The sequence below is a fragment of the Castanea sativa genome, chromosome 12, assembly GCF_040712315.1.
Source record: "Castanea sativa cultivar Marrone di Chiusa Pesio chromosome 12, ASM4071231v1".
In the NCBI taxonomy this organism is placed as follows: Eukaryota; Viridiplantae; Streptophyta; class Magnoliopsida; order Fagales; family Fagaceae; genus Castanea; species Castanea sativa.
This window is the reverse complement of record NC_134024.1, coordinates 12,251,783-12,270,164: the sequence shown is the minus strand read 5'-3', so window position 1 is coordinate 12,270,164 and position 18,382 is coordinate 12,251,783. Positions and strand designations below refer to the sequence as shown.

At 32.5% G+C, this 18,382-nt stretch overlaps 2 protein-coding genes across 2 annotated transcripts; one reads left to right on the top strand and one right to left on the bottom strand.

Annotated features, from left to right (window-relative positions):
* The first annotated feature begins 7,621 nt into the window (after positions 1-7,621).
* Positions 7,622-8,970, top strand: LOC142619796 (putative carbohydrate esterase At4g34215). The gene is made up of 2 exons (XM_075793081.1): positions 7,622-8,369; positions 8,531-8,970. Exons 1-2 carry the CDS (start codon positions 7,785-7,787, stop codon positions 8,741-8,743), a joined length of 798 nt encoding a protein of 265 aa, XP_075649196.1. The 5' UTR covers positions 7,622-7,784; the 3' UTR covers positions 8,744-8,970.
* LOC142619795 (uncharacterized protein At3g49055) lies at positions 8,946-14,213 on the bottom strand. The gene is made up of 5 exons (XM_075793080.1): positions 13,141-14,213; positions 12,094-12,170; positions 10,753-10,864; positions 10,541-10,657; positions 8,946-9,496 (listed from the first exon to the last, which is right to left on the bottom strand). Exons 1-5 carry the CDS (start codon positions 14,092-14,094, stop codon positions 9,149-9,151), a joined length of 1,608 nt encoding a protein of 535 aa, XP_075649195.1. The 5' UTR covers positions 14,095-14,213; the 3' UTR covers positions 8,946-9,148.
* Positions 14,214-18,382: the final 4,169 nt, after the last annotated feature.

Sequence of the window (18,382 nt, the reverse complement as noted above, 5' to 3'; positions counted from 1 at the left end):
ACCAACGCCAATTAAAAGACCTATAGTGGTCCTCCATCAGCTTTGCATTTTTTGGTTAGAGTTGGTAATTGGTCTATTTAAATGAGCATTTCAGGACTACAAGCACAAGGTCAGCAATTAAAATGAGACACCTAAGGAAACCAAGTCAGCAATAGAGATAATGGCGTTTAGTGTGTTGCCATTCTGTTAGGTTCAAATTCAATTCTCAGCCCTTCAATTAACCCAACCACCTGCGCTGTTGCCGACGTCACTGCCCAGTAAGTTTTCTGTTTCTCTCTCTCTGTCATTTTCTTTAATTAATTTATTTTGATGATCTCTTTTTGGTTGCTGAAAAAAAAAGAAGGAATGTAAGCTCTGTTTTGTGGGATTTGAGGATTGTGCTGATCTGGTCTCCTTCAGAAGCTATGGCATTTATGGGTTTTTCAGCGAGATGTCTTGAATCTATTGGCTTGGACTACTAGCTTCAGGCTTGGTGTCCTTGTTGCATTCCCGGACTAGGTAAGAATTACATCCAAAAATCATAATTAACGCGGAGACAAAATAGCCCGAATAATTCCACCTTGAAAAGAATAAAAATATTACTACTACTAAAGTGATGAAGGGGACGTTATAGTTAATGAGGTCACATGTAAAATTTATGAATTCGAAAAATGTCATTCTCTCTACTTAATGCTTCCTCAGTTCCTCTTCATCAATGATGTAAGAAGCAGCTGGCATGACTACAAAACAATCTAATCGGACAGAAAAGTGACACACTTTTTTATGTTTATTTTCGGATGGGGAAGCTTTAGGCTTATAAAGCATCGAGTTAGTCCATACTTGGGTAAGGCCTATCTAGTGAGTGAGCCCAATCCACAAAATCAGTCCAGATAAATTACCACCAAGATGGGTTTTTGTTTTTTTCATAAATGGTAATGCAAAAAACTCAGAATAAAAATAGGACAAGTATAACTTGGAATGAATATCTCTAGCTACTACCAAATTTTCACTCTCTCACTTGGCTCTCTCAACAACCTAACCTAGAACTAGAATATTCTAGGAGATAAATATCATCTCATTTGTTAAAATGCCATGAAAAATAAACTATTGGTTTTATAAGATTTTTATCTTGATTAGAAAAGGTAAAAAAACCACCAGTGTAAAATTTGGTATTAAATCATAAGAACATGTCTATTATGTTGATAACTTTGATAAGAAAAAACAAATATTAGAAATTTTAATACTTTATTTGAGTTTGGTAGTCATACATACTAGAAAAACATAGCAGATCTTAATATTCTTTTGGAGGAGCAAGTGATTCTCTTTCTCAAAAAACAAAAAATGGAGCAAATGAATTTGATTCGACAGCCAAAACACATTTATCCCATATTCTCTCACTCAAGGGTAATTGGACAAGAAAATTCTTCAAATAAGTGGGTATTGTTTCATCTCCTGTAAGGTTTGAAACCACAAATTCATCAAAGCAACGTCGTCCCCTATCAACTATTCTTTTACAACACTCATAGGTGAAAAGTCTCCTCTGATCCCTAAACAAATTGAAAAATACAGTATCATCACATATGTCCACACCTGGGCACTTGCAAACTTGTTCTCATTAGCAATGTCTTCAGTTGTTAGTCCATGTACCACCATAGCTGCTTCACTACCCAAGAATAAGACCAATAAGACAATGAAGCTATCAGATCATGATGACATGGTGAATGAAAATGATAATCCCTCTTGTTTTGGTTGGAGAGATTTTTGGAATGAAATTAATTTGTAGAAATATAATTTCTTTTGGTTTTTAACTGCATTATGTTACATCTTAGTTTAATGCAAGTCATCAACAAAGTAAGTTTCTATAATGTGGGTATTAATTACCTTGATTTACACACAAGTTATCAGTAATTCCTCTCCTTTGTAGAAGTCATTTCCTTATTATGTGAGTGTGTGTAAATGTATAATGCATGTGCAATAAATATCATCTCACGTCATCAATCAACAAGTTTTGATACATTTTACTATATATTAAATGGCTGTAATTTACACTTGTATGCTCCTCCTTCAAACAGTTTAATGGTGAACTAGCTAGACTTTTCATGTCATCGATTCACTGTATACACCATTTTAGCATCATAAAAATGTTTGTATTAATCTTCATTTAGACATTTGGGAGTTTTTTTTTTTTTTCTTTTTTTGGTTAGAAGGGGGTATATGTTTGTGTGGTGGAAACTATTTTCCAAGCAGTAGAGTACTAGTTTTACTTTCTTCCAAATAATGAAATAAAATATATAATGATATATGTCTACTATGTAGATTAAATGTGGTTTGATAATATATTTGACATTTTTCTGATTTGCTTGGAAGTCCAATCATCATTCCACATTTAAGTTATTTAGTAGACATATATCAATATACATTTTAGGCCATTTTTTGGACCCTGTAAAATAAGCCCCACATCAAAATTATATACCCCTTCTCTATTTAATTTTTTTGAAGCAGCCCCTCCACTTAAATCAAGTTTCAGCATATATATCAGACGTTTCCCCCAAAACATAGTATGGAATACTCACCATCTTGAAACAATGATTGGATTTTTTTTTTGTTTTTGAGTTTTTTGCTTTATTAAAGTAGGAGGATGGATTTATAATAGGAGTATGAAATGTCCATCAAGTGGTTTATAATCATATCAATTACATGCTTTCATAATAAAACATGAGTGTATATGCATGACAAATCATAAAAATCCTATTTTTTTCGCTAATGAATTTATGTGCTATGTAATTCTTTCTCATTAATAGCAAAAATTATTTTAATCCACTCTTTGAGTAATTTTATTTTGTTTTAGTTTTCTTAATATATTGTATTTTTAATAAATCTGTCAAGGTTGTTATAATCATATTCTTTTTTTTTTAATAGAGTTGTTTATAATCATGCCATTCACATGCTTTGTGGTGACTCTGGTGTGTACATATTGAGTACACGACCAAATCATAAAAATCCTATTGGTGTTTCTTTTCTTTTACTTTTACTTTCTAGGCAGACTATGCTTTAAATGGTTTTGTGTAGTGTAAAAATATTTTATAATGGTTGAATTTAGTTAAATAATATTCTAGATATTTTTATTTCAGGTTAAATTAACTGGACCTACTTAATTTAGCTCCCTTAAACCTTATCACATAAACAAAATCTGTCACTTATTTATTGAAGAAAGCAAAGCTATACTTCCATGCTAGAGCTTCTTTGCAGAGCCTTTAAAGAATAGATTTCTTTTTAATGAAGATTTTATGTATTAAGAATATAGATTTATATACAATAGTCACTTAATTTTCTTTTTTTCTTTTTTCTTTTTTCGAAATAAGATCTTAAGTACTCTTTGGAAAAGCAAGACTGTGAAGGAGGTCTTGATCTCTTTAAAGTGGTTAAAATGCAATATTAATTAGAATAGAATATGAGAATAGAATTGACTATATAATCAATTTTGTAATTATCCGCCTTTAGGTGAATTGGCATCTCTTAATTTGCCCTATTAGGAGGTTTAGGATTTGAATCTCCTTCTCCAATTTAATGTGGCAAAAAATAATATGTAATTATCTATTTAGAAAAATAGTAAATTCTTCAACCCAATAAGGCCTCAATAGATTAGTGAAAATGATAATAGGTTTTATACTAATTTCATTCTAATCATAAAAGTTTGGTATCTAATGATTATGTATACATACAGAATGTAATCAATTTTGAAATATGGTGAAAAATATAATTACATTTGTTTGATAATAAACATACTACTCATTTGGTTACTCCATGATCATGTTGTAAAGGTATACTATAAGATATTGGCTGGATTAAAGGGAAGGAAAAAGCAAAGGTAGATAAGAACGAAAAATTATTTTCCTATATGTATTTTTTTTGGGGGGAAGAAATCAAACAAAATTAAACATTTAATCATCTTCCTTTTCTTCCCTACTTGCGGAAGAAATTAGACATTTGATTAGCTCAACATCGTTATTTTTTTACTTGTGCAATTGATGTGTCAAGGAGAGAGAGTGAATTAGACCTAGAACTTAAGCAGTGGATCGATCTAATCATAATAATTTTTAGGGATAATTACAATTACTATATATATATACACACACCTAAAAGTTAAAACACGAAGGTGCTTTGTGATTTGGTTTGTGACATTTAGCTCCTCTATGCTTGGATTTGTTGGTCAGTTTGATTAGCTTGAACGTAGTTTGAAGGTGTAACAAGCATGGTCCTTAAATTTGAAATCCTATACAAGATCCAATTGTAAGATTCTACTTTTTTATATATATAAAAAATAATAAAATGAAAAATGATGTATGAAGTATGCATTTGGCATTGCTTAAAAAGCTAGTTTTTTTTTTACTATTCAGCTTATTTTTGCTACTATTGATAGATCTCATTGCACTTTTTGGTACTATTTATAAATTCTATTCAGCTTTTTTTACTATTCAGTTTATTCTACTATACTATTTCAGCTTTCTTTTAGCTTTATTTACAGTACTTTCAGTAAAAAGTTTTCAATTTTAGCTAAAATTAAAAAGAACAAAAAAACTTAGAAATATTCCTTATGGAGAATATTAATACTTTTATCTTTTAAGGTGGAAGCCTACGGGGATTCTTTAGAATAAATTTTATAAAAAAAAAAAGTGGAAACCACAGGTAAGTAAAGTGTTTTTCGAGCAAACCACAAGTAAGCAAAGTGTCATTTCCCCTTTTTGTTTTCACTTAAATAAAATTTTACTAGTTTTTAATGTCATTATTTTTTTTATATAAAAAAACATATTTTTTATTTTTTTAATATGCTTTTTTTGTGGGGGGGGGGAGCTAAAATTATAACAAATTTTACTACAAAAAACTTACAAACAATGTAGCAACGAATGTGATCAGTAACACTTCAAAAAGATAATAAACAAATATTTGAATGAATGATATTAAGGATATTATAAATTTTTACAACATGAGACTTATAAAGATGTATCATCAATCATGAGAAGTAATTTAAAAATGCATTTAATAGGTTGTTGAAGTTCACAAATCATATTAATTGTCACATCAATCTGTAAAGGCTATGAATTAAAATTTATAGTATTTCTATAATTTTCCTATCTAAATTACTTATTGTGATTAGTGACACATATATTTATAAGATCAATATATTTAAAATTGCCTTCCCTTTAGCATTATTCAATTCTTTGGGACTTATTAAAAGTAGAGAAAAAATGCAAAACTAAATATTTTTCCTATATCTCCAAAAAATATTTTTATTTTAAAAAATAATAAATTTTGCCCTAAATTTAGGGGCCTTTCTCTAGTAGGGGGCCTAGGCCGGCCTTGCATGGAAAAACAATGGTCTTAAAAATATCAAGTTGTTTACATTTTTCGGTATATGATAGTAAAATTTTAATTTATGACATCCATTTCATAATAATTTTTTATAATTAATCAAAATTTTTATTCAATCATAATAATTTTTACCAATTAAGTTAATTAGAACCCACGAAGACTTACATTAAATCTGTATTTAGATTAACATATATATATTCAATCAAAATTTTGTCTGGTTTCAATAAATAATTTTTTTAATAAAAATAATAATATAAAGGCACATTAACTATGAACATGGCATGTACGAATTCCTATTAATAATATTGCTTTTGGCAATTGACCACTTAACCACCACTCTTTTTGCCGGTTGTTGTAAAAACTAGACTTTTAGGCTTAATTTGTCTCTCTCTTTTTTGTGAGTTGTCCATGTCTTTCCTCAAGCCAATTCTGCATCTCTAACTTTTGGGCCTCTCGTTGTAAAAACTAGGAAAAGAACAATCTCCATCTCCTCAAATCTCTCTGTGGTGTCTTAGTCTTAGTCTGTATAAATTAGATGGGGTTGGTACTTAATTGGTTCATCCTTTTCTTAACTTATATCTGCCTTTAAACCCCCCAACCCTAGGATAGAGACTATAAAGTTTAAACTTTTTAATTAAAAAGTTATATGCTTTATCCGAGCAAAGCACCGCATTGGACCATTGGCCAACCTGTATCACTAGCTACTGTGTTACTTGACAACTGACAAACCATCCTAACCCTAATGCAAATATCAAAGCTGATTATGATACTCAAAAAATTATACAATATTCTTGCGTTTAATTATTTAGTGTACTCGGTACTTACATATTTCTTTTATATAAAGAGGGGCGGAATTAAGAATTTTTCTTTGGGGGAGGTGGGTTAGATTTTAATGTCGATATCCACATACACATGCATGCAAACATATCTATACATATACGTATATGCTTAGAAAGTGTTGGAAGAAATGAGTAAACTAACATCATATGAAGATTCTTGATTCAATCTTTTTTTTAACTTCTTAATTAATTTTTTTAAGTAACTTGTTAACATTATGATTTATGAGTTTTAGTTTAATTTTATTTTTTCAGAATTTTGGGGATGCTTACACTTAGTTACACCGGTGAATGGAATAATTTCTCCTTTAAAAGGAAGGAGCAGTATGAAAACTTTATGCAATATAAGAGGTTGGTCGGAGACCATAATAATGGTGGAGTTAGATGCCACTTTATCCCGCTGATTTCTGGAATTCTATGAGTAACATAAAAAAAAGTAATCATCTTGCTTTCAACTTTGTTGTGGCAATGATATCCATTTATTATGTTAACATACGAAATAAGTTGGTCCCCATTTGCTCTGCTTTGTTTCCTCTTCTTGTTAATAAAAGTTTAGTTATTCAAAAAATAAAAAGACTAGGTCTAATCCAAATTATTTTACCAATAAACACTTGGTAATTTATTTGTTCTGAACTAAATTTCAAAATTCGGAACTAACTTACCCGGGTGAACTGCACAAAAGCTCAAATAACAGTGGCATAATTAAGCACAATTTAGGTTTCATCATGATTTTTAACCAACCTCTACTCCATAAGCACATGTTCTCGATTCACTAGCAATTACTAAAAATTATTACATGCTTCAAGTGCATTGTCTAGCCCACTCAAAATCACATGTAAGCTCCCTTTGTAGGTTCCATGTACTAGTAAGGGTTCAGGAAATGTTTTTTGGACACAATTTGTTTTGACGTTAATGTTTTTTAGAAAATAAATCATTTTTCAAAAAGTATTTTCTAAAAAACTATCTCATTTTCTTATGTTTTGTAGCAACCTTAAAATAAGTTGGAAAACTATCTATTAACTTTCCTTATTTAGTTTTGTGTGAAATAGAGTAATTTTTTTTTATTTTGTTTCACATGAAATAGAGTTATTTTCAAAAAAAAAATTTAGTAGAAAACAACTCTATCTTATACTAAGCTAAATAAAGGAAGTTAAGAGATAGTTTTCCTTTTACTAATTTTTTTCTAATACTACCAAACACAGAAAAATGCTCTTTCACATAAGGTTATTTATTGAAACAAACGGAGCAAAGAAGCTATCTCATTCTCAACTCATTGCGCCAATTGCTTATTTGCTTATGAGCTGAATCAGCTGATTGGCACTTCTTGCCTCTCACCAAAAAGAAGGTCAGGGTTCATGCTCATGGAATATTAAGTAGCATTTGGGATAAGTGCCTCCAATCCATATATATATATACTGGATTATAGAGGAAATTGTAGTGTGCAACTGTGCATACATATATGATCTAGGTCCACTCCTTGCCAGCCATTACTCTTATAAAAAGCATCTTGCTTCTGCAACACCAGAGGACCTCAGCACCTTCCAGACTCCTATTCCTATTGCCTTTTCTCCACATTTTGCCTCAAAGTGAGAGTTAAAGATGTTCCTCTTCTTCATTTTTGTATGCTTTCTTGCTGCATGTGTTGAGCCTCAAGAACTCAGCCCAGAAAACATATTTCTTCTGGGGGGACAAAGCAACATGGCTGGACGCGGAGGCGTTCCCAAGGTGAATGGTCATTGGAATAAGAAAGTCCCAACAGAAAGCAGTCCCAATCCTTCCATTCTACAACTCAGTTTGCACAAGACATGGGTTGTAGCACATGAGCCTCTTCATGAAGAAATTGACAAGTACAAGACATGTGGGGTTGGACCAGGCATGCCTTTTGCTCATGAAGTCTTGGCAAAGGACCCCAACTTTGGGGTGATTGGTCTTGTGCCTTGCGCCATAGGGGGGACTAAGATCACTGATTGGGCCAAGGGAAGTAGCACTGGTCATTACAAGCAATTGGTTGAAAGAGCTAATGCGTCTTTAAAGAGTGGTGGCAAAATCAAAGCGCTTCTGTGGTATCAAGGGGAGTCTGATACTCAACAACAAACAGATGCTAGATTGTATAAGAGAAGATTAAAGAGGCTGTTTACAAACATTAGAGCTGATCTGAACTCTCCAAATTTACAAATAATACAGGTATGGTTTTTATTTCATTTAATTTTTTATTAAAAAAATCAATTGGAATCTACAATGATTTCCTTTTTTATTTCTACATTTTCCTGCTTTAGTTGCCAATCTTGTTTGAAAGTGGGTTTATTGTCAAGTGATGATATTATTTTCTTTCGTACATTGGTTAGGTGGCTCTAGCGTCAGGTTATGACAACACTCTAAAAGAGATTGTTAGAGCTGCTCAGCTGGGAATTGACCTCCCAGACCTGCAAACTGTTGACGCCAAAGGCCTGCCACTTGAACAGGATCATCTGCACCTATCCACAGCAGCTCAGGTTCAAGTCGGGAAGATGTTGGCTAATGCATTCCTTCAGTTCCCAAACTGCAGTGGCCTCAGATGAGTTCCTTTTGCAACTCGCTAAAATATCTGATATGTAAACAAAATCCTTGCCTGTTCACATCATTAGGAATTGGTCTGATGAATCTTAGCCAAGGAAGCATGTAGACATTCATTTTTATTTATGATTTGTGAGAAATATGTCAGAATTTTATATGCATTCTGCACCAAAAAAACTGTCATGCAGGTTTGTATACAGTACAAGATTATGGGAAAGGTATGGTTAATCACGGCATATTATACATGTTGACAAGCAATTTACAGAATTTGCTTGTAATGGGGAAAGCAAAAAAAATAAAATATATACATAAATAAAAGAAGATAAAAACACAGGAATAAAGAGGTAATTGGCAGGAAGACAGTGTAAGAAATAAACAATTAAAATAAATCAAATTGGGACCAAGTACAATCAGGCACTATGAAGCAAGGCTTGCATTTCTGGTAGCATCCTCCTCACATCCCGAACTTTACTAGCACTATTAGCAGTGTTTACTTTAAATATTCGCCATGGCCAACATATGTGCCTTATCTTAAGTCGACTCCGCTCCCTGCTCTCGGATTCCTCTAATTGTCTTGTCAACTCCTCGATTCGCTCACAAAGTCCTGCAGCCCTGCTGTCAGCAAGCTGCAAAGACCTCTCTGCTGCTGCCTGGGCAGCCATTGCAGCAGATACAAGTTCTTCTTTCATCTTTAATTTGCTATTGGACATGTCCAAAGCAGCCCTTGTTTTCTCCAACTCTTGCTTCAGAATGGCCACCTTGTAAAACAGTAATGCAATTGTAATGAATTTCAAAATTGATACCTATCAAGATAAAGGGCAATCCAGGAACAGAGAGAGAGAGAGAGATGCAAAATTGAAGTTAAATTTTATGCATTAGATTTCAAAGACTAATTACTACATGAATAAAACACCAAGAGGAAAATTATTCACCAAAGGAAGCTGTCTTCCACTAGTATGTTTACCAACACATAATGATTTCGTTGTACACAAAACAATGACTTCCAGAAATGTCGAAGTAGTACTACAAGGCAGAACTTCAGTTCCAGATTTCCAGGATCCAAGATGCATCACCTTCAATTTATAATTGTCACAAAAAAATAGTATCTGATTTACCTACCGAAGAGACCTCAGCACTCAACAGTATGTGTAGGAGAATAAAAAATATGGTTCACCTGTGGACCTGAGGTTATGCCACTCTAATTGATAGCATATACCAAATTAAAATCTCAGCCCCTCATTTTATATGCAATTGACACAGAACACCTGTTAAAATCTGAGCCAGCTGTTCCCATGCGAATGCACATAAGCATGTCAAGTATGTTCTCACTATACTTTACCTTTGGCCTATATCATAAAAAATAAAAAATAAAAATTATATATATATATATATATAAAATAAAATAAAAAAAGTTGTCCTGGAAGCTTAAGTATGCCCAATGCCATTTCTTAATCCCCTACAACTTATATACGGGTCATAATATCAAAATAGGAGTAACCCCGAACATGAGAGATAATTACAACTTAAGGTTGTCATATAGCCAGTATGTACTTTTGTTCATTAGTAGTAAGAGGTTTCAAAGAAATTTGGAGAATTAGGCTCCCATGACTAGCATACCTTTATTCATTCATAAAATCAGACATGCTGTTTGAGTTTCCAAGTTATTCACAAAACAAACTTCTAGCTTCATGCATGGAATAATGATTGCATTTGTTACTATAATAACATCATGAGACCTCTAAGTAATGAACAAGCAGACAGTACATCAACAAAAACAGACATCAAAAGACATAAACTCTTACCACTTTGTCACGTTCTCCAATTTCATTTTTACCAGCTTCCACTTCCAACTCGCATGCTTCCCTCCATCTAGCAACCTCAGCTTCAGTTTCTTTTATTTCCGTCAGGATTTCTTCAACCTTACAGCAATTAAAGGGATAATGTCAGAAATGACAAGGGTTTGCTCCGGGAATGAACCAGAAAATTTTCAATTTCTTGATAAAATAGGTATCACATTTTGAATTAACGCCCTCTCTCTATCTTCCAATTCTTTGATGTACAGAGTGTTTTCGGAAATTTGTTGAGCTTGTTTCTCTGTAAGACTCTGCAAGCGCTCAGTGTCTGACCTGGCATAGACTAGATAATAAGTACTTGAAAACCAAATATTAAAACATAAATATCGTGGGGACAGGAGGAGGTTGAAGATGTCAACAACCATAGAAAGGTCCAAAACCAGAAAAATATTCATGTAAAAACATGTTTATATAGCAAGCCATGTACTCTTTCCTACACCACTAAGTGGTCCTTAAATGAATGAAATGTTGATATATCCTAGATTAATTGCTATGTACTTTTTTCAGTTTTTTACCATTTCAAGAACTGTGCTGTCATGTAATGACCAATCACAATATCAACAAGAAGACGGCAACAGATATGTTTTATTTTGGAGCTCAAAATTTTGACAGGTATTCTCCATAACTTGTCATCTCATGGAAACTCACCATAGTTGTGTTTAGAACTAATAATATTTACACAACACTTAACAGCTGAAAATTTTCTATGCTAAATGCAGGAAGGGGGGGGGGGTGTTTGACATGTTTCAACTTGATTTTCATCTTCAGTTTAATTAAGTGTGTAGAGAGATCAATTACATGCTCATTTCTTTGGGGATATTATAAGATTGAGAAATTTAAAATCGAGACGGGATTTGTCCTTCAACTGGGTCATGAATACCATGTATTTCAGAACCATGCAAATTTACTCAAAAATGGGGCATCATAATTTATGAAATATATAAGAAAACGTTCACAATGATTGAACAAGTATTCTTGAACCCACACTCCATGATTGAGTTGAATATTAGTTTGACGTAGTCCATATATTGGATGCTTTGGATGGCATGTGATATATCCAAATATCACTTTTTACATTTTCTAAATGGATAATAAAAAAGATTGGTTCATTTCTACCCTGTTTGGTGTACAATAACAAATTCAGTGAACTCCTAGGCTTACTCCTGCAACAGTATATCTCAGTTTTTTTTTTTACGGGTTTTTTTTTTTATTATATAAAACTGCCTTTGAAAGATGCAGTAAACTACACAAAGATGTATAGCCTAGGCAGGAGCATTAGAGATTTAGCGCAGATGTCTGTGTCTGTGTGTGTATATGTTGGGGGAAGAGGAGGGGGAAGTTTTCCACACTACAATGTAACAATTTCACCTTGCTTCATTCCTTAGAAATAATTTTATCTCCTACTCGCTATCTCACAATCAAATTTGGTGTAAATTATAGGATAAAACCATAATATTAATGCCAAGTTAAAATGCAGGCATTTCGGTTCAATAATGATGTACCTAGATTCTTCCAAAGATCTTCGCAATTGAGTGATTTCTTGCCGCAAATTCTTCATTATCTTCTCCACAGTTGAGGCCTGGTAAGAACAATGATGGACATCAGAGCAATACTTATCCATTTATTGGCATAGTTAGCCAACAAACTTGGTTCTTTGGATAAACTCGCTCTTAAGGTCACAAATTGCACAAGAAATCTCACACACTTTCCTCCTAAATGACTTGCTATAAGGAAGATCTTACTTCAAGTGCATGTAAGAAACTGAATGCCTTAGTTGGAAGTCAAGCATATAAAAGACCAGCTCTATTTAGCAGCAGATACTTTAAAGATAGACTTCAAGTGTTACTATTTACACTTTGACCAAAAAGAGGGGATTCTGTTTAAGAAAAAAGTGACTCTTTTAACATTTTCCGAGGATTGAAAAGGCGTTGTCCTGCCTACAAGGGTTGTTTTGTTGAGTTGATGGTCACGAAGTCTAGTAGGAACTCATGGTCTACAAGTGAGAGTCTGAATTCAGTAACTGATAATTACAACCATAAACAGTATATATTTGTCTTAACTAAATGGAACACTCCACAACATGGCATCAAGGTATCTTACAGTGAAAAATGCACATGATTTTGTTGGACCATATGTACAAACTTAAGCTGACCCGCCTCTCTTCCTAGCAATTAAAGAGTTTATGTTCTATTCTTCTATTTACTTATTTGTATCAGAAGACTAGATAGTCATTTTTACATAGATAAATTTCTTGGCTCAACTACTTACAACATAAATAACCAAACAGAATTATGAAACTCAAGCATCATATACGGTAACATGAATCCTTAACTTAAGCTAGGAATCGAAAGGTGAGAGTGTTAAGAGTAACTATGCAAACAATGAATATGATCCAAATTAAACGATTTATTGGGGTTCAAGTCATCGGTATAAGCTAATTTCCCACAAAACAAACAGTACAAAAACAATAAATTTTGAAATTTTAAGCTCAAACCAAAATACCCAAATTCCAAATTGTGAACATAGATTAAGGGAAGCTCTCAACATACCAAACTAACAACCTCCTCTTCACACTCGCTATCCGACTTCTGACTCCCTCCACTCGAACTCACTGCAGAACTCTCTGGCTGCTGCTCATTACCCCCACCTCCCATCATAAACCCGAAACCAACTCTCTGCAAAATCGGCACCCTTCTCTGCTCATTAGTCCCCTTCAGCTTATTCAAGCTCTTCTCCACCGCCTCCTTCTCCACCAACGCGATCCTAAGCAAAGTGTTGATGTCCCGATTCTCCTCCGTCAAACTCACCACACTGTTCTCCAATTCCCTCTTCTCCTTCTTCCTCATTTCCTTGTACTCTCTCACCTTCACCTCCACCTCGCTCGCCAACCTATTCATTTCCACTATTTCCTCTGATATTGCCCTAAATTCCTCGCCTCCTTCGCCTATTTTGGACTCAACGATCGCTAATTCGCGCTCTTCTTCTTCGACCTTCTCTTCGTCTATGCTCTCGAATATCTTGATTAAACTCTCCTTCGCTAATCGGAACGAATCCAAGCTCTTCGACAAGTAATCGTTCCTCTTCTCGATTTCAGTTTCCAATTCCTTAACTCTTTCTCTCGAAACCTCAACTTCATTCCTGAACTCCTCCGCTTTCCTCAGTTCCTCGTCGAGCTTTTTCGCGAACTCGTCCTCTTTTTCCTTCAGCGAAGCTTCGAGCTCCTCGATTTTTTCCTTCAGAGAGTCTCGCTCCCTCGAGATTTCGAAAACGAGTTTCGTCAAATCGGCGCTGTGATCCACGGCGTCGTCTCTTTCTTGCCGGACGAGAGTTAGGGCTTGTTCGGTCTCCATGGACTTCGATTGGAGACTGAGATGGGATTCGCGGAGAGATTCGAGGTCTGCACGAAGATCGTCATCGTGATCGGAGAGGTGATGGGGGATGGTGGTGGGTGAATCTGGGCCATTGATTTGAGTATCGGGCGGGTTTTCAATAGTGATTTCCATAGTCCATAGAGTAGCGGGTGATTAGAGATTTTCATGAAGAAGGTGAAGAATAAGAGAGGTTTGGAGTTTGGATAGAAAAGACTTTTTTTTTTTGGATGAAAAGAGAGCTACCAGTCAACGGAATAGAGGGAAGAAAGCTTGGTCAGGTAGGTGCATAGATGAGAGAGAGTTTGGTTTTGGCGCGGGACTTGAATTTGATAACCAAAACAGTTGAAAATTAATAAAAAAATTAATATATATATATATATATATATATAGATATATATATATATCCTCTGTACCAATTTGATTGTCCTATTCCAAAAATTAAAATTTTTAAGAAAATATTATTTATTGTCTCTGTATAAAAATATATAAGTTTTCAAAACTACAATTAAATAAATTTATCAAAAATAATTTTGAAAATAAATTAGTGGCATAATAAGAACATTAGTAAATTAAGGGAAATTATTGTGTATTATCGAAATATTATAAATGTGTATACCCTCCTCTCACATGAATGGTGAGTCCCACTAATTAAATTCATGGTAAGACCCACTATTGTGAGAAGAAAGAGTACGCATTTATGGTACTCTAGAAATACTTAATAATTTTCTGTAAATTAATAATTTTTAATTTTAAAAACAGGACAATAGTTTGAGACATCCCAAAATAGAATAAAAGACAAACAAATTGAGACATATAACCACAATATAGAAAGATAAATAAGTGGTTCTTATTAACAAGTGAGATAAAGTTAATTGGTGCGCCTGAAGAAATAAAAACGTTGGTTTACAAAATATTTTTATAATTTTTTATGAAAAAAAAAAAACCTAATGTTTTTAACAATTTTTTATATTTCCTATGAATATAATATTAAAACTTTTATATGTTAAAAAATGTCCGCACTTCTTAATAAGAACCTTTTTTTTATATTGTAGTTATACTTTTTTTTTTTTTTTTAACCAATGTTCTCAAGATATTAATTAACTTTTTCCTAAATCCAAAAGGAGTTTAGGAGTCTAAAAACTCTAAACTCCATTAGTTCTCTTTTTGTTAAAACTAATCAAACTTTTAAGGGCAAACTACCCTATTAAAAAGCTACAAATACATGTTTGTATATACAAATGATAATGGATGGAAGGATTGACATGACAAAAATGCTGGTAAAATCAATGGTTAAAATGACCCCAACAAAAATTAGAGACAAAAATGATAATTCACCCAAATTTAAAATAGTGTAATTTGGATTTTATATATATATATATATATATTGGATCGAATGATAGCCATATTTTTAAATAAAAATAATGGCTCAACAGATTCGTGACCCCCCTTCTCTCCTATTATTTTTGGTAAGTAGATTAGTGACAATCAAACATTACATTTTTTATTTTAAGTGGTGTGCTTTTCACATAGCTCAAGCCACAAGTTGAACCAATCTCTACGACAATTTTCCACTTGGTGAAATTTGCGAAGCACCATAGTTCATCAAATTTCTCTGTTCACTTTGGCATTCGAGCCACCAAATACAAAAATTTTGACAAATATAACTAGACCTTTTTTATTGATTTTTGTAAGACCTTATACACATGCTAGAACTTTTAGAAAGAAATCTAAAATGCGCATTAAATTCACATTGATCATATACATTAGACTATAATCATAAGCTACTTGGATTCAGATTGTAATTCTACTTTATTAGTCACATATAAAGTAAGCATCTTGCCTTTGACTCTATTAGCAAACCCATTTATTATGTTTAATGACTACATAGTTGTAAAAATGAGTATGAAATTGATTATGGTGCTATAATTATTCGTCTCATTATTAACTCGAAATTCTAAATTTGACTAAAATCCTAACTTCTCATTAACCATGTAATAGTCTCATTTTTTTTTTTTTGAGGGAATAAGTCTCATATCTTTTTAAATTACTGACAAACAAATGTTTTCGACAATTCTCTCTCTCTCTCTCTCATACATATTTTAAGGCTAGCAATTTCATATTTGATTTGAGAATACTCGTTTTCTCATGAGTTTTTTAATGAGTTAGTAGTGAGTGTTAATTTTTTAATATTAAAAGTAATGTTCATCACTCAAAATTTGCAACATCATTATTCAGCTAGCCACACTAATATTAATCATGCTCAATAGACAAACTTCAAGGATCAATAGGTTTTTTTGAAAATTTTAAAATATGGATATTTTCATTTTAATTGTTGATATGCGCTGAAATAGTGGATCTAAACAAGTGTGGAAAATATTTTTTTTAATCAATTATTTTTATTTCAAAGTCAGAACTTTGGCTTCAAGGCTCTAGTAACATTCAAATCAGAAGGTTAGGAACCTTCAACGAAATTAGTGTGTGTTTAACATCAAATTATTTAACTTTTTGCTAATGGAATCAAATTCCAAAATTTTCCATATATTCCATAATCCATCGCAGTTTACTTCAAGAACTTCCCAAATTCCAAGTGAACATAGTTTAAAAAAAAAGTAGGAAATAAATATTCCACAACCTTAACAAAGAGATAAAAAGTTGTACCTTCTAACTTTTACCTAAATATAAAAGGAGGTTTAAGGGTTTGGAGTCTAAAAACTCTGAACTCCATTAGTTCCCTTTTTGTTAAATCTGATCAAACTTTTAAGGGCAAACTACCACAAATCATATCATGCTAGGGATGAAAATGGGATGTTTTGGCCAATTTGGGTGGGTCCCCAAATGGTATGATTATTTTTACACCCTTTTGTGAGTTTTGCCACTTGATTATAATTTTTTAGAGCAATGATTATTACACACCATCATACAATTAGTGTAATTTTAATTATGAACAAGAACACCATTAAAAAGCCACAAATGCGTACTTGTATATACAAATGGTAATGGATGGAATGACAGACATGACAAAAATGCTAGTAAAATCAATGGTTAAAATGACCCCAACAAAAATCAGAGACAAAAATGATAATTCACCCAAATTAATAATGGCGTAATTTGGATTTTATCCTAAAAAATAAAAGTTGGATTAAACCTTATAACAATTATGTAATTATGCCTTCAAAATAGTAGCCATTTTTTAATAAAAATAATGCCTCGACAGATTAGTGACTCCCCTTCTCTCCTATTTTTGGTAAGTAGATTGGCGACAATCAAACATTACAATTTTTATTTCAAGTAGCGTGCTTTCACATAGCTCAAGCCACAAGTTGATTCGTTGAACTAATCTCTACAACAATTTTCCACTTGATGAAATTTGCAAAGCACCATAATTCATCAAATTTCTCTATTCACATTCGCATTCGAGCCATCAAATACAAAATTTTTTCAAATATAACAAGACCTTTATAATTGATTTTTGTAAGACATCATGCATATGCTAGAACTTTGAGAATGACATCGAAAATGTGCATGTTAAATTCACATTAATCATATATATTAGACTATAATCATATGCTATTTGGATTCAGATTGTATTTCTACTTTGTTAGTCACGACTAATACAAATTGGATAGTTCTGAATAATTGAAACTGATTATGGTCATAGAATTATACAACTCTTTATTAATACAAAATTTTAAATTTGACTAAAATACTAAGTTCTCATTAACCGCATAAAAGTCCCATATCTTTTTAAATTTTCGACAAATAAATGTTTTTGCAATTTTTTTCTTATTTTCTCATATTAAGGCAAGCAATTTCATATTGGATTTGGGAATACTCATTCTCTCATGAGTTTGTAGTGAGTTTTAATTTTTTAATATTAAAGGTAACGCCTTATCACTCAAAATTTGCAACATTATTACTCTATTAGCCAGACTGGCATTAAGACTAATAGAGCTCAATAGACAAATTTCAATGATCAATAATTTATTTTGACATTTTTAAAATATGGATATTTTCATTCCAATGGTTGATATATGTTAAAATAGTGGGTATGAACTAGGGTAAATAATAATCCTTTTTTTTTTTAATCTCAAAGTCAAAACTTTAGTTTCGAGGCTACATTCAAATCAGAAAGTTAGGAGCCTTCAACAAAATTAGTGTGCATTTAAGATCAACTTATCTAACTTTTTACAAAGCAAATCAAATTCCAATTTGTTCCATTCCACAATCCACATGCAGTTCCCATTAAAAAAAAAAAAAAAAAAATTCCACATGCAGTTTGGTTCAAGAACTTCCCAAATTCCAAGAAAACATGGTTAAAGAAGTAGGAAATAAACACTCCACTACATTAAAAAAGAGATAAAAAGCTGTACCTTTTTAACTAATCACAAACTCTCAAGAAAAGCCATTCCTACTTCCTAGT